An 18,391-nucleotide genomic window follows, 5' to 3' on the forward strand; every position below is an offset into this window, starting at 1 on the left:
ATAACACCTTTTTGTTATTTACACTACGTATTTTTATTTTAAAATTAATAGTAATTTCAAGCTGGTGCTAAATAAAGTTTGGCTAGATGTAAACTTTCACATAAAACAAATGAATTAGTTACAGCAACTTTGATGTTTGAATGTAGACAAGATTGATATAAAATTTCTTAAATCAGTACAGGACACAGGAATCAGTTTTTTATCTGTGATTTTTCTTCTGCATTAATAATTACAAAAATCAAAAGATAGTTATGAAAAACCTACAAATTTATTGCATATTACATTTTAAAATAATGTTTGAATGTACAAATGTTTTTACAAAAAGTTTTTTATTTATAGATATAAAACGATACAACTTAAAAAAAATTATTATAGTAAAAGTTTGAAAGCAAGCTAAGCATTTTTTGTTATAAAACAAAAACTGCAATGAAGTGTGAAAATACTCACGTTGTAATAATAGGAGGCGGTTACGGTGGTTTACTGCTAGCTCACAAAATCAAAAGCAACCATGTTTGCAAGGTTACACTCGTTGATCTAAAAGATTCTATGGTTCACTATGTTGCTGCTTTAAGATCGTCTGTCATGCCAGGTATTTTATATATTTTGTTTTATATATTAACTCCTTGCTTCTATGTTGAAATCAAAAAATTACCTACGTGTTATAAAATATTGCTTAAAAACCTTGTATTTATGTGTTTTTGTGTTAATACTAAACTTCTTTATGTTTTTTTCGTCTTAGATCTTTATTTAAATGGCTAGGTTTTTTTTTAAGTGGTCAAACGCTTTACAATATACTAAAAAGTCAGTAGCAAAACTTTAAGTATTTGAATGGTAATAAAATTTAAAGTATATGCTTTGTTAGTGGAATATTTTTTCATAGTGACTCTAAAACTTAATAAATCATTTTCTTAAAAATACTTCTTATACTTTATCTTCTGTTATATAATTTTTCATAAGCTTTTTATGTTAAACATAAAGAACAAAAACAATAATTAGTTAAAAAAAGTAAAGAACTCTTTACATAAAAAAAATAATAGCTTAAATTTTAATGATACATCAAAAAATGTTATGATACGTATTTGAAGATGAGAAAATAAATATTTTTAATATATTAATATGTTTACTTACAGATTATGCTGAAAAGATGTTTATTCCCTATCAAAAGGTTTTAGGCGATTCTTTTGTGAGAGGAAAAGTTAAAAATGTAAACTTAGAAAACAAAAAAGTTATACTTTCCAACGGAAAAAATGTAATTTTGAAATATTAACCACTAATGTTGTTTAAATTAAGTATTTTAGAATGTACACTTTGTTTTTTTCTTTATATATCTAAAGCTAAAGTATTATATAAACTTTAATAACTTTAAATGTGTTCTTGTTTTTCAATCTTAAAAGTTTAATCAAAAACACAGAATAATTATAGGTTTTTTGAGTTCCAAAATTAATTAAAGTCTATATAAAACAAAAATTTTACTTAATGAAATACAAAGTGAAATTATATTACTAATACATACCAAGGCTATCACCTTCTTTTTGCGTGACTTTAAAACACAATGAGAAAAAAATAGTTATAGAAACAAAAGAGGGAGCGACTAAAAGTTATAAAGTATCCTTGAATTTGCCTTCATTTTATTGAAAAATAAGTTAACTTTTCAATTTTTTTAGTTTGATTAAAAAAATACTGTAGTAAAAAATACTAAAATATTTTAACAAATAAATATGAAATAAAGCATTTCTAATACAATTTTTTTAACATACGGAAAGATGATTTAATTGGAGTCTAATATTGTTATTGTCGAATCTTTTTAGCATTAATTTAAAGCAATGCTAAGTTTTTTGGTTGCTTTTTTATCATTTTTATTGTTTTTTCTTATTTTTATAAGAAAAGCTAGTTTTTTGCTACTGAGATTGCCACACATTCTTGCTGTCCATAGTTAATACTAAAACCAGTGTGTGTGAAATTAATTTTTGTAAACACAGAAAATAGTTTAATTGTAAAACAAAAGTAGTTTTCTAAATTCTATTTAACAGACCCGTTTCAGAATACTTTAGATGGTTTTAAAGGATTGGAATATTGCCCTATTTGTTAAAAAATGTAGTGATGATAGTACCAACTATTTTATAAAATAACTGTACAAGATACTGTTGAATTTTAATTATTTAGCTAAATTTATTTTATACAAGGGCGATGTTTATTTTATACATACACTTTAAAGCTAACATTTAGAATTAGTTCAACTAATAAATTTTGAGTCACCGATATTGATATTTCAGAGTCAATGTTTGTAACAAAATTAGTATCATGACGACGTGATTAACTATAGAAACTGCTTTTTAGAATTTAGATTAGAATTTCCTAAACTTTTTTTATAAGGCCCCTTTGAAGAATTTAAAAAAGCAATGGTCCCTTCTATGACGTAGGACCTTTTTTGCTCTCTATCAACTATATCAACTATCAGCTAGTGTTAGTTTTTAATTATGGCACCTTAACGTTCTAAAATGGCCTCACAGGGAAGGCTTGATGTAGTATAAGTTTCAAATATTCCCTTAATATATAGTGTTAGCTTCAAAACTGTTTTTTAATATCTAGCGTAAATTTTAATTATCCAGTTATTTGTTGTGTAAGTTAAAAAACTACCCTTAAATACACCTTAGACATTTTTTTTTTGTTCTTCATTATCAACTCCAGAATATCTAGTACAATTTTCAAACTATGGCCTTATGGCCCCTTTAATTTTCTAAAATTGCTCCCAAGGGGGCCATATGGTCCACTTTAGGAAACCCTGATTTAGATGTTTAGAATTTGAATACTAATATGAAAAGGAAAATTACTGAATATTATGTTTATAAACATTATAAAGTCTTTAGTAAAAAAAATAAAAAATATATCCAGAAACTTTCACGAGTTTTGACCATAACAAAAAAGTTATTAGATTACAAGACTTTACTGGACTGATCTTATAACTTTGGTTTAAAACTTATTAGTCAGTTGCTATCTTTTTCTCTGAAAATTAAAAAAAAAGAACGATTTATTACTATGATGATCATAAAACGATCATCAAGCTGCTTAGCTTTATGCATTTTTAATAAAACAAACTTTCTTATTTACTCTTAAAACTTATTTTTAAAACTAACTTTTAGTAAGAAAACTTTCAAGAAAAAAACAAATTGTGTTTAGGTATACAAAACTAAAGCTTACAAAATTTTCAATGTTTACAAAAAGCCTTTTTAGAAACTATTGTATAGTTATTTTAATAAAAAAAGTAATAAAAAAACAGGTTTTCTTCACTAAACTTGTGATAGCAGTAGGTGGTTCTTCACCTTTTCCAGGGAAGATTATTAGTAGAAATGAAAGATGCAGCAAAGAAGATGGGTGCAAAATGTATAGCGACTTTTTTAAACAGGTAGTTAAAAATAGTAAAAAACTGGCATTTTAAGATTATGAATTTTTGTTTTACCTTAAAGCTCTTCAACTTTTTCAAAATTTTATAGGTTAAAAACTACTATAAAAAAGACCTTAAATTTTTTTCATAATCTAACCAAACTTTGTAATTTAATGCAGTTACGTGTAAAATGCTTATGTATATTACAGTTTTGTTTACTTATAACCTTTCTAGTAATAACCATAAAAATTATGAGTTTAAAAAACCATAGTCAAGCTAATACTTAGTTTTGTTTTACAAGAATTAGAAAAATGTAATTATAAGTTTTATGAGGTTTTTACGGGTTCTATATAGATAGAATTCTAACAATATTAAAATTGTATTTTATTGGATAACTAACTCATAATAATGCATAAAAAATATTTTAATGAAATACTTTGACTTGTTTTAGTTGTAAATTTAAGTTAATCAAGTTTTAACAGAAACTATTGATAAAATTCGTAAATAAATAGATTGAAGTTTCAAGAGATGTGTTAATTGTAGGAGGTGGTGCGGTAGGTCTTGAAATGGCTGGTGAAATCAGAAACGAGTTTTCTCAAAAAAATGTACGAGTGTAGTTAATGATATTGTATATTAAGTTGTACTACTAAACAAATCTATATAAATGTTTTATCAAAAAAAAGGGCTTAAGTTATTTATAAAGTTTTAATTGAAATTAAATATATCATTAAAATTTATCTAATAAAAAAAAATATTATTTGTTGTCTGTTGTATTAACTTGTACTCTTGTTGTACTATTCAGTTGCTTAAAAAATATTGATATGCACAGATCACTGTCATTAACTCACAAAGCTACGTAGTCACAAACCGCTGTAGTGAAGAATTCCAAACTAAAGTAAATCAGGCACTTTCTGATCGCAAAATAAAGCTGATTTTGGGTAGCTTTTTTTTCTCTTTTTTTTTTCTTTTTATCATATGTAAGTGACATATGAAAAAAGTGACATAGCATGGTTTCTTTTAGTTCAAACTTGCAGATTAATATGTTTTAAGTTTTCTATTAGTTATTTTTCATAATTTTAAATTATTGAAATACGAACGCTTGTACAGCAAAATAAAAATATTTATAGGTTTTTTATTACTCATCTAACATAATTTTATTTTGCTCAACTTAATTTTTACGATAAAAAGAAAATTTTAAGTAGTGTTAAAGGTAATTTTAGTGCTTAATCGACTTGACACGTCATTTTTCATTAAACATATTAATATATTGCTAAAAGTTTTAGAATTGCCAAAACTTCACCTGTCATGAACTTTAAAAATATAAATAAAAGTATATGTTACTAATAAAATTTAAAAAATTTTCCAGAATACATACAATTTATATTTGTTTACAAATCATTACGAAAATTTTAATTCAAAAACCAACTCAATTGGAATATATCTAAGTTTAAAAAATAGTATGTAATTTAAAAACATTTAACTAGAAAAATTTTTTGCAAACTGAGACAAGGTTTAAATTCTTATCAAAACTCTTTATGACAAATGAATAGAGTTCAAACAAAAATTAAAGTATCTATTGCAGAAGATAAAGTTATAAATATGGATGAGCTCAAACTTAACACTTATGAAAAAAATCAAAGAGCAAAAACAAAAAAAGGACTAGAATTTAAAGTAGATCTTATAATTCCTTGTATTGGAAATACGTTGAACACCCAATTTTTACAACCAGTTCTAGGTTTGAATTTCCACTTAAAAGTTATTGCTAAACTTTAGTTCAGTCTAGATTTGTTTAGATTTTAAAAATAATAACGTTTTAATTTTTTTCTAAACCGTAAAATAATTCAGTAGTGTTTATAAGTTTGTCGTCTTAAAGCTATTAATTACAAATAGTTAACTTATAAATTTCATACCAAGTGTGTACTTACAGCAGCTTAAAATATATATAAAATGTTAAATAATTTAATTAATCATTTAGATAGCTCATGAGATTTAAATTTTTCAAGAATGTATATTTTGCAAGTTTTTCGTTAAAGTTCGTATAAGTTACATGTTTTTTCTTATTCAAATTTAACCTCAAATAGTAATTACTTGGCTGAAATGTCACAGCATCCTTCAACAAACACAAGAATGCACCGTTCGACCATCAACAATAGTCCATGTTACATTCTGAGCCTGGTTTTGTTTATTAACACTTTTCAGGCAGACATAGCTACGAACAGCTGTTGTATCAGTCAAAAATAATTTATGATTATATACTTTCGCACTGAAGCGTTAGTTTGTGGGTACAGACAAAAGCTTGATGCAACTAAAATGTTCTAACTGAACGTCTTAAACATTCTCGGTTTCAATAGAAGAATTAAAGTCGAACAGTGCACTCTAGAGCTTATTGGATGATGGCGTAAAATCTCATAAGTTAAAGCTAGCCGAAATACTTATTAGTTAACTGAATAAAAAAGCGTAAACTTTAATCTCACATTACAATGTCTTCGAAGTTGAGTGGTGAATGATTAAGTTGCGTTAATAATTTGACTATACCCACAAACGAATACAATTTAGCTAGAAAGTACTTAACAACGTTTAGTTTTCACTGATACAACATCGCGACTAAGTCTGCCTGTTGAGTTTTCATGAGGACAAAACTAGGTCACAGAATGTCATATAGACTATTGTTGAGGTCAAGTGGTAAAGTCTTGTTTCATTGAAGTATTGTTAAATTCAATCATGAGATATATTCTGTGTTTGGAATTATTTCTAATTAAAAGGCAGTTTATATTAAGTTATTTTTTTAAAGGAAGTTCAATTTCTGAAAATGGAATTATAAGCGTAAACTCAAAGCTGAAAGTAGCTGGGTTTGACTCTGTTTACGCTATAGGTGATGTAAATAATATAAATGAAGAAAAAATGGCTTATACAGCAAAGCTTCATGCAAATCTTGTTTTCAACAATATGGTGAATGAAATTGAAGGGAGTCCATTGAGCGACTATGTTACTGGTTTGTTTTCTGTAAACTTATTTAAAATAACTTAGCTATGTTTTTTGTTACATCACTAGAACTTACAGTTGATTGTTTTTAATAACTATACATTTTCAAGGAAACCCTGTTATGGTTCTTCCCCTTGGTAGAAATGGAGGAGTTACATTCTGGAATGGGCAAGTTCAAGGGGATGAGGTCACTAAGCAGTTCAAAAGTGAAGGACTTTTCACTGCACAAACTTGGTCTGATTTGGGACTATCTGTTCCCGAGTAAAACACTTTAAAATAAAATTTACAGCACATTAAACCTTTTAGAGAAATTATAGTCTAAAAGTGACAAAAAATTCTAAGAAGTATAATGTGACAATGTATTAATATACATTTGTTTAATTTTTTTTTATAACTAAGAAATGTAAATTGCACCAAAAAAAAACTAGTTTCAAATTAGAATGCAAGCGAAAGAATTCAATAAAACTAACTAAACTTATTGTTTTTAGTTTAAGAAAAAACTATAAGAAACTTTTAACAATATACTATAATCATTTAAAATTTTATTATGGTAGTCTAGTTTAGAACACAAAAAGTACATATTTATTTATAAGATTTTTATACGTTTTTTGATTAATGTATTTTTTGTAAATAGTTTTTATAAGTTTATTTTATTTAAAAGTTTATTAATTATTTTATTTTAGAAAAGACAAAAAAAAAGTTTTTAGAAGAATAAAAATACATAATTGCAAAATTAAACAAAGCTAAGTTTAACAGTTTGAGGTAACAAATTAATTATTTTATATTATTCCATGTTTTAAACTATTAAACTATCATGACTTTATAAATTTAAATAGTTATATTCCTTTTTAACTTAACCTTGTATTTAAATGTCTAAAGTTTTCCACATTTAAATTTAATGAAAATAAATCTCAATTTTCTCAAAGTGTGAAACATAATTGATTTTTTTTTATTAGTTGTTTCTTTTAAAACCAAAATAAAAGTTTTGACCTAGAAACGAGAAATGTTTTTTTTATTACTAAGTTAGAAGGTTTTATAAAAACTATCAATATTTTATAGAAAGTTTAAGTTTCTAGTACTACTGAAAATAAAATGATAGTATTTAGGCAAAATGTTTTACAGCATTTTTTTTACAAAAGTTAGTATGTCACTAAAAAATACATAAGTAATGACAATTATGTAAGTATTATATTAAGCCAGTTTTAATACAAGCATATTTATATAACCGTAAATAGTTCTTTAAAATCAACTAAACCTACCAATAGCAAAGTACAAAACCTGCTTAAGGTTTTCAATGTTGTGAAACATATAAACAATATATATAACAAAAAGTGTTTGTTAATAAAAATCTTTATATTTAGTTTAAACAAAAGGATCAGTAAACATTCTATGTTGGGTCAACAGGAAGTAGTTTAAAAGGTGGAAAGCATACTAAACACACTTTTATGAACATTGATAAAAAATAAAGTACTCGTTTGTCAGAATGCACCTCAGTGGGCCGTAATCGCTTTAACTGTTAATAAGTAATAAAACTTAGTATATAAAAAGTATTTATAAATCCTTCTAAACACTTAGAATTTGCAATTTTTTCACAATCTTCAAATGTTTACGAGGTTTAGGACAACAAAACGAATTCTTTTTTTGATTATGCAAAAAAAGTTTTTTAACTAACAATTAAACTCAGACAACATTTATATACTAAATACAATGCTTATATCAGTCCAGGACACAGGCTATTATTTGTTTGTAATTATTCTACGGCATCAATGTTTAAATAAAACAAAATGATTGTTTTGATAAGTTTACAGCTTTTTATTGGACAACATACAAGTTTTAAACGCTTTCAGGTTCAAAACCCGTCTTCAATAAACTAATAGAATTAAAACACATTTATGCAACTAAATCAAAAATAAGCATCTCATTTTTTTTGATGATGGCCGAAATAAGTACTGGTCAGTGTTTTGTTATAATTATAACTTGTGTTTTTTCGAGCTAATTTTTTGGCTAATATCTTACCTTTTTTACTTAAAACCAAGTTAATTACTTTCATATATAGATAAAATGGGTAAACGACTAACCAAATTCTTTAAAAAGTAATATATTTATTAAAAAATGTAAAATGCGTATGTAGATATAATTAATGCCTACATACAATCTTTATTCCTTTAAAAAAAATTGAGATATGACTATACTAAGTTTTAAATTGTCATAATTTTTAGTATTTAATAAAACTAATTTTTAATAATTTTTTTTTTGCAAAAATAAAAAAAAAAGCGTTTGTAGGTATTAATTAGACTTACATAGGCTTTTTTTTTTCTAAATATTTATTAAATTCTAAGTTTTAGCCCTTTAATGTCATGTAACCGATAAAACTTGTTTTATTTTGTTTCAGAAAGATTACTTGATCTTAAAAATAAGAGTTGGTTTACACCAGGGTTTCCCTAAGTGGGCCAAGTGGCCCCCTAGGGGGCCATGAGCAGCAAAGGGGGAAGAGGGGGGGCCATGAGCAGTAAAGGAGCCACAGGGGGGCCATGAGGCCATAACTTGAAACTTACACTAGATATTCTTGAGTTGCAGATGAAGAGCAAAAAAAGAAAAAAAAGTCTTATGTGTATTTTATGGCAGTTTAGAAACTTACACTAGATATTCTTGAGTTTTAGATGAAGAGCATAAAAAAAAAAAAAAAAAAAAGGTCTAATGTGTATTTTATTGTAGTTTATGAGTAATCTATATGTTGAAGGGGGCCATAACTTTTTCAAACTCTTTAAAGAGGGCCATTAGCAAAAAAGTTTGGGAAACCCTGGTTTACACTCATTGGTAAACAAGTAAATATATAAAAATATGTCTATTTTATCGAATAAGATTTGTTATGATTTAAGATTAAACGAAATTTAAACTACAATTACTTTTGTTTTAGTTTGTTAATTATAAATGCAATTAATTAATTCAATTAAACACTTAAACTTTAAGTTAGTTATCGTATAAATATTGTTAAAAATTAAACTATCTTACAAATTACTCAAAAAATAATAATACAGCAAAAGTAAATTATTTATGTAAAAGTTTCAAAAATTGTATTAATTAAAAAAAAAAAAACTATAGTATACTCATCAAAATAAAAACAATGTTGTTAGCATTAAAAAAATTTATTATACAAAATTTCCAGTAAAATAAAAACAGTAAGACAATAAAGGCGTAAAAATTGTTTCTTGAGTCTCTGTTTTTTCTTTTTTTTGCTACTTCACTAAGTTTAAATTCAATTCTTACAAAATCTGTAAATTACTTTTCATAAATGTTAATGTTATCAAAATAAAAACAGCACCTTAGTTTATTTCTCTCAATGGTTACTTAAGTTGCTTACTTTTTTTTTACTCTAGTGAAACTACTACAATGTAGAAGTAGTCATTAAGAGTAATTTTTGTTTTTTAAGTTGTTTTAAAAGGCTACTGTGGTCAAATATTTAGTAAAAAACTTTTGATGAAAGCTTTGAAAATAAAAAAGTTAAATCACAAACGTTTTATGTCCTACAAGTAAAAAAAAGTTTAAAGTTTGAAAGTTAAATCATCGTTTGTATATATAAAACCGTTTTTACATTAAGTAGTAATAAATCTAAAAAATTACCTCAAATTCTTTAATTGGCTTTAGTATGGTTAAAAACCATTTTCTTGATAATCTAAAAGTAAAAAAAAAAAGTTCATGAGAAAAAGAGTTGAAAAAAAAATACTTATATATAATACCATTTAAACCCTAATTACTAAAGACTTTGATTAACAAATGAACACGTCTAAAAGATTAATTCATTTTTATTTAAAAAAAATCAATTCACTTTTTCTGGATCAAACTTAATAATATTCAACTCAAACTCTAAGTTATTTTAATATTCCGCACTGATTTTATATTAAAAACTATATCCACTTTCATAAGTTTGAATAGTTGAACTATGTAAACTTCAAACATTTTGAATATTATTATATATGAATAATGCTACACGTTCTCAATTAAGATTAGTTTTAGTTTTACAGAACTTTAAGTAAAAAAGTAATAACTAGTTATTACTTAAGAATAAACGAACAAGTTAATATAATTAAGGTATAAAATAAAAACAAATTGTACAGTAATCTTCCTTTATTGTATCAACATATGTTTCTGTGTATCAACGAATCAACACACTTCAACTGGGTTGTTAATGGAAAGAAAACGTTAATTTTCCATTAACAACCCAGTTGAAGTGTGTTGATTCGTTGACACACAGAAACATATGTTGGTACCATAAAGGAAGATTACTGTACAATTTGTTTTTATTTATGTTCCAGGGAAATTACTTCACTAGGATCTTTTGTTAGCAAACGATTAAACCTATATTTTGAACAGTCATAATTAAGGTAAAAATATTTATTGTTCTTTTAACTAACAAAAAAATAAGTTGAAAAACAAATTTAATTTTAATATTTAATTATAACTTAAGCTACTATTACTTGAAAACATTATCTCTTTTAGTTGATATACTAACTAAAAAACAATACAGTTTTAAAGTAATTATTTTAGTGAAAGTAGCTGAAAATTATTTATATCTATTTTAAAAGTAATTTGAGGTTAAATTGCTTGGTAAAATATAAATTTTGTAGTCAACTTTCAACTAAATGAAAGATAGATCTTAAAATTATTAGATTATTTCATGTTCTTATTATACAGGATTACTGAGTAAAAATAAAAAACTACGGTATTTAAAGACCTTTAGAGATGTAAAAACTATTTGAAATAATAAAAAAACAAATAAAAATTTGTAGAAGTTATTAAAAATGTTTTTACTTATATTATATATAGTAGTAATTAGTTGTAAACCCGCTATAATGTACAAACATATCTAGAGTATTAAGTTATTTGTATTTTATGAATTTTTTTTTTTAATTTAAATTATGTAAAACAAAAAAATATTACATTTATTTTAATAAGTTTTAAGCTTTTTACTGTTCTACTACATTAAGTACATTCAAAAAGTTTTTAACTATTTTATTTTACATAGTTATTTATCATATAACTGTTCAAAATATAGTTTTAATTGTTTGCTAACAAAAGATCCTAGTGAAGTAACTTCACTGGAATATAAATAAAAACAAATTATACAGTAATCTTCCTTTATTCTACCAACATATGTTTCTGTGTGTCAACGAATCAACACACTTCAACTTGGTTGTTATCTTTCCCATTAACAATCCAGTTGAAGTGTGTTAATTCGTTGACACACAGAAACATATGTTGGTAGAATAAAGGAAGATTACTGTATAATTTGTTTTTGTTTATCATATATAAATTTTTAATTTTTTTATTATCATTTAAAAGTTTAAAAATTTACAATTAGATAATTTTTATTTAACAAACTAATAAATTACAATAAAACAAGTTAAACTAACTTGAAATATTCGAACTCGATCTTTAGTATTGAATTCGTTTCTGAGGATTCGCTTTCAAATAACTCTGATGTTTATTTGAGTTTTTTCTCTTAAAATGACTGACAGTTGCTGAACTATTGAAGTTAGTTTTAGCACTATTTTCGACCTTTTGTTTGTTTTCAGCTTTTGTCACCAACCTTTTTGACCTTCTAATTGAATTTTTCAACTCACAGTTGACGCTAACATCTCCTTTATTGCTAGACTTTTTATTTTTATATCAACGCGACACTTTTTGTAAGGAATTTTAGCGTCATCTGTTCTACCTTTTTGAACTTGGAATTTCTCATCATTAAGTTTTCTTTTCTTAGCTATCTTTACTTTGCTGCTTTTACCAAAATGATTAGAAATATCATCTAAAGTGATGATATTTCCATCCAAACTTCCAGTTTTCTTGGAATCTAACGGAGCACAGACTTTCCACTTAGTACTATTCAACTTGCTTAACCTCAAAATAATCTTCCCAGAATCTGAACTAGAAGAATTTCCTTGGCATTCAACGTGTCCGTTTGCGGGGCCTGGCAGCCACAACGGAACAGATACTGCCTCTGAGTAACTTGAGATCATCTTAAAATACTTTTACTTACAATATTAGGCAATATTAGAATATCAGAATATCAAATATGCATATCAACATAGGGAATATAAATATATGGAATCAATAACAATAACAAATACTAATAATAATGTGAACATTTAACAGGATCTAACAATTTTAAACAATTATATATAAATACAGATAACTTAAACTACCACTGATATACTAAATAAATCACTAGTATATTTTAAACAACTAATTTTTACTAAATTTTATTATTAAACAAATTAGAAATGTAAACTTCAATTAAAGATAATAAAGAGAGATAAACAGTATTTACAAGATAGCAGTTCTCTGAAGCCTTAACATGTTACTTTCAATACATATAATGTCAACTCAAGCCCTATCATTCAAATCTGCCATATAAAAAAGTGTCTTCAAAAAACAACAAAACTTATCCATTGTTACGTAATATCTTTTAATTTTAGCGTTCTTAGAAATAAGTAACTTTTTTGTACTTTTTCGAATAAGCCTAACATTACACTATCTTTCCTTAAAAGTCTATTTTAGAATTACTGCTAGGGTTTCCTAAAACATTTCAGTATCAACCAGAAGGTTTAAATTAATAAGAAAAAAAAAACTTTAAAATGTGTGTTAATCTGGTACACCTTTCAAAATTAAAAAAAACTCTAAAGCAACAAAAAATTTTGAACTCTCTATACAGCAAACACTTCAAACAAAAAAGTAAAAATATGATCACTAGCACCAAAAAAAAAAATATATATATTTATACTAAAAAAAAAAAAAAAAGCATGAAGTGTGTTTAATCATTAAATTGCAAAAGTAAATAAAAAGGAATACATTGCTTTTAAGTACAAAAAATTGAAGTAAGATTAAACTCTAAAAAAAAATGAAAGCATAAAAAAATTAGAATTTACATTTGAAACAAAAATTTTATAACAATTTTAATCCAACAACAAAAAATATGTGGTGCAGTCAATCAATTTAATTGCGAAGTAAACAAAAATAAATAGGAATACATTGCTGTTATGTACCTAAAAAATTGGAGTAAATTTTAACACTTACTTCAAAAATAAAAACTTAAAATATAGAAAATTTGGTGTGTTAAATGCAATTAAACAACTAAACTATAATAAAAGATAGTTTCAAGATAATCTTTATTAACACTAAAATCTCTATTGAAACAGTGAATTTGAATTTAAAACTAAAAAAAATATTACTTTACACAAAAATATTAATGAATTGTTATTTACCAATTTTATGTTTCAAAATTTTAAAGTAATATGTTAGGTGTAAACTCAAAATAAAGAAATTAAAGCATAAAAATTCAGTTTTATACATTTTAATAAAAAAAATTTCAGCAAAAAAAAAAAAAAATTAGTAATATCTTTAATTTACAGTGTTAAACTTACAAAATGTCACCAAATCCTGCAGCCAATCAGGATTTCCCAAACGCCATTTCACTGACTCTCCTCCTCAGATCAGTAACTCGCTGCTGGCTCCAACATTGTTGCTCCTCCACAGGCCATCTCCACGGTCTTAGCCTGATTGTCTCCGGCTGTGCTGATAGTTTGGAGTATTGGACTGCTGCCATCGTTTTACAGTGGACTGCTTCCTGACAGTTGATGAGATGCAACTGCTACTGTCATCTTGCAGTGGCTTGCTGTGACAAAGAATTGTTTCAGCATACTGTCGACTCGCTGATGAAATGTGACTGCCACCGTCATCTTGCAGTGGCTATTTGTGACAACATGCTGCTCCCTCCTACTGTTGAACTCTTAATGAAATGCAACTGCTACTGTTATTTTTCAGTGGCTGTCAGTGACAACTTTCAACCAGTTGAAGAACTGCTATTGATAAAACTGTTTAAAAAGAAAACAAAAACAGAAAAAACAAACCCATTGAATCAAAAAACCACAAAAAAGTATATATATACCAGCAGGCCAAAGCCTACTGCAGAAAAATTGAGAAAAAAAAAAAAAAAAAATTTCCACCAAAGAATATCTATTCATCTAATTCAGACAACACTCTGAAGAAAATAGGGACTTCAACAAACTACTATTTACCAACAAAAATACCAAGTGTCTTTTTATGCATTTTATTTTAAATTTATTATCTATTTATTAATCCTTTTTATTTATTAAAATTGTAGGAAAATGAATGAACTAAAAAAAACACAATAAAACAAGAAACCCCATAGTTAACATAGAAAAATTACTAGTTATTAGAACTATTATATATAACAATATAATAATTATTTTTAGTTTGCTAGCAATGTAATATAATACTATTACTGTACTTTAATTTTAGTTAATAATAATAAGAATTAAATAAAGAAGTTACTAGTTACAATAATTAATGTACGATCTTCCTAATATTTAATCAGTGTAGATTATTTGTGCCGCCATTTGTGAAAAATGGAGAATGAAGCTTTATTTACATCAGATACATCTTTAATTATGTATGGCCATATGTGAAAGGTAAACCAACTTAAATACTTTCTCACATTTTGCTTTTCAACCATAATTTCAAGATTAGGCTTGCTAACAACTTTTGCTATTGGTGAAAACTCCTTATCCACCACTTGCATTTTTTTTTTTGTGCACGACGCTGAAGTCTCTATTCTTGGTGAAATTTTTGCCCTTTGGATGTCACTGTGGTTCCTCTTTGTAGAAATCTTGGACACTGTTTCCTTTCGCAGCTCCTTTGCAATAACAATGTCATTTTCCTTAATTGAACTTCCAGGTTTAACATTCCTTGGCAAGACCTTTGCCCTCTGGATGTCACTGTGCTTCCTCTTTGTAAAACTATTGGACACCGTTTTCTTTGGTAGCTCCTCTGCCCTAAAAATGTCATTTTCCTTAATTGAACTTCCAGGTTTAACATTCCTTGGCAAGACCTTTGCCCTCTGGATGTCACTGTGGTTCCTCTTTGTAAAACTATTGGACACCGTTTTCTTTGGCAGCTCCTCTGCCCTAAAAATGTAATTTTCCTTAATTGAACTTCCAAGTTTAACATTCCTTGGCAAGACCTTTGCCCTTTGGATGTCACTGTGGTTCCTCTTTGTACAAATCTTGGACACCGTTTCCTTTGGCAGCTCCTATGCCCTAAAAATTTCATTTTCCTTAATTGAACTTCCGGGTTTAACTGATTTCTCATCTGGTACATTGGAAAAATCTAATCTTTTAACTGGCAATAATATTTCTGATACGATTGTTTGGGTAGGTAGGGTTGGTTTTTTGATGTAGCAACTGGCGTTTGGGTTTAGCTGTCTGGGGGTGGTCTTAATTATTGAGTAAACAGCTTTAGTGTGAGATGGGTAACCCCCAATCACTCTTCCTCTCACTGCTGGGAGTGTAGCTTTCAGTCTGTTAACCCTGTTCTTCACCTCCTGAAGCTCCTGATCCAATCTAGCAAGTCGTAGTTGAGATTCAAGTGCCTCTGCCTCTCGCCTTGCTTTCATGAGCTCACGCATCAACTCAACTTCTTGGTTTTGACGTTCAAACCGTTCCTGCTCACGCCTTGTCTCCTCTTTTTCTAAGATAAGTTTTTCTAGTTGCTTCTGCTCCTGCTTTGCCATCTTGATCTCAAATGCCTTCTCATTTACTAACCTTTCAAACTGTTTGCTCCTCTGTTTTGTTCTCTCAAGATCCCATCCCTGCTCTATTGCTAAAGAAGTGTCTCTTGTAGCTATTTTGTGGTCAGTTGCTAATGGGTTGTCGTGTTCCACAATGACATTGTTGCCAAGTGTTTGGTACGGGTCACCATGTCCGTTTGCGGGGCCTGGCAGCCACAACGGAACAGATACTGCCTCTGAGTAACTTGAGATCATCTTAAAATACTGTTACTTACAATATTAGGCAATATTAGAATATCAGAATATCAAATATGCATATCAACATAGGGAATATAAATATATGGAATCAATAACAATAACAAATACTAATAATAATATGAACATTTAACAGGATCTAACAATTTTAAACAATTATATATAAATACAGATAACTTAAACTACCACTGATATACTAAATAAATCACTAGTATATTTTAAACAACTAATTTTTACTAAATTTTATTATTAAACAAATTAGAAATGTAAACTTCAATTAAAGATAATAAAGAGAGATAAACAGTATTTACAAGATAGCAGTTCTCTGAAGCCTTAACATGTTACTTTCAATACATATAATGTCAACTCAAGCCCTATCATTCAAATCTGCCATATAAAAAAGTGTCTTCAAAAAACAACAAAACTTATCCATCGTTACGTAATATCTTTTAATTTTAGCGTTCTTAGAAATAAGTAACTTTTTTGTACTTTTTCGAATAAGCCTAACATTACAAACGAATGGTTTTGTTTCCTCACATGCAAACGCTGTTTTTGCGATTCTTGCTAGTACTTAGTTCGCTCTTCTTGTGGAATTGAAATAATCTAACATTTTTTTCTCTGAAACAAAAAGTATGCGTATACAAGATGTTTACTGTTTGATTATGTTTTGCATTTTAGAACAAATGTTAAATGAAATCTTTGAACTGACGTCATAAACAGATTTATCACATACTTTTTAATTGCCTGGTTACGATTTAATATTTTTGTGTGAAATGCTGGACATCCTTTTTTTACTTAAAGCTTATTTTTTACTACCTGCTCAAATTTTTAACCTCAACATTTAATTAATCTCCCATTTTTCGGATAATCATGAAAATTTTTACATCATTTGAAATGTATAATCAAAGAAAACATCGGCCAAAGTCTAATAGAGTCTGGACTTACGTATACTGTGAGACAAGCTCAAGTCATTAAATGTTTGATCATACGTTTTCAATCATCAGACCACAAGCTTTCAGTAGACTGAGACCCGGGTTTTGTTCTCATTGAAACTCGTCAGTCAGTCGCAGCCAAAAAGCTTTTGTTCTGTGATTGGAGTGGTACGTTCAAATCTTTATGTTTATTATAAATACAAAAGCTGATTTTTTTATAAAATTTCTATTTTTGTATCAAATTTAAAGGTAGTATCGTTTAAAAAAGTGGGACATACTAGCTTTTATATTTGTAGTTATTCTGTCTATACGTTATTAAACTATGCATGTTGATCGTATTTTATACCCTTGCAAACAGTTATCGGACTGTTTAAAAACTGCACAGTAGGTAATCAAAGTAAAAAATCAGTTCACAATAGATCATCGCTAACATGTTAGTTTTTTAAAAAACTACCTTTTTATTGTAGTTATTAATAAAAACAAGTTTTACAGATTAATTAAATATAAAGTGCTTAAAATAACATAGTTTAAATAAAGTATCTGTATAAAACATAGTTTAGTTTTAGGTAATAATATATTATAACCATATAATTAAAATATAACCCGTGCACACTTTGAGAAACACTGTCCGCTCGGAGGGCCTGGTAGCACAGCCCTAGTCACTTGCAACCCTATTAATCGCAAGGGTTTGGCTAGTTTTCTTCTCTGCTTTGCGTTTACTTATGCGCCTCATCTTAATATAAAATCTTACGTAGGAGAATAACAAATATAATAATGACAATATAAGTATCAATATGAGGATTTAATTTTCAATATGAGGATGAGTATAAAAAACTATATGAATATCAATAACAATTATTACACCGATTATTTCAAATAATTGTTAGTATTAGTAAATAAGTGCAGAAAACTTAAACCTTAACTATCACTAATAACTTATATACAACTATAAAATTACCAAGTAGCTCAACTTAACTTAAATTCTAGCTTAAATACTGCTATTTCCCTTATCAGGATTAATAAAAAAAACAATATGACTTAATCAATTGCTACACCAACTATTTTGAATAACAATTAATAATTACAGAAAACTTAAACCTTTAATATCACTGAAATACTACTAAAAAAGACGAATAAATTTTACAAAATTACTAAATTTATTATCAAACAAATTGACTACAAGGTTGCAAATAATAAAGTGTAAGGAAAGGAGAACAAATAAGACTCACAGTTGTTTTTTTATTACAGTTCCTTCTT

General features: G+C 26.9%; 1 protein-coding gene across 1 annotated transcript; it reads left to right on the forward strand.

Annotated features, from left to right (window-relative positions):
• The first annotated feature begins 343 nt into the window (after window positions 1-343).
• LOC145836015 (ferroptosis suppressor protein 1-like) lies at window positions 344-6,936 on the forward strand. Its single transcript, XM_082943800.1, has 8 exons — window positions 344-589; window positions 1,131-1,249; window positions 3,278-3,403; window positions 3,895-3,987; window positions 4,212-4,320; window positions 4,965-5,117; window positions 6,174-6,374; window positions 6,475-6,936. Exons 1-8 carry the CDS (start codon window positions 427-429, stop codon window positions 6,627-6,629), a joined length of 1,119 nt encoding a protein of 372 aa, XP_082799926.1. The 5' UTR covers window positions 344-426; the 3' UTR covers window positions 6,630-6,936.
• The last annotated feature ends 11,455 nt before the right edge of the window (window positions 6,937-18,391 follow it).

The sequence above is a fragment of the Thalia democratica genome, chromosome 5 (genome assembly GCF_965202585.1).
Source record: "Thalia democratica chromosome 5, ktThaDemo2.hap1.1, whole genome shotgun sequence".
NCBI classification, from domain to species: domain Eukaryota; kingdom Metazoa; phylum Chordata; class Thaliacea; order Salpida; family Salpidae; genus Thalia; species Thalia democratica.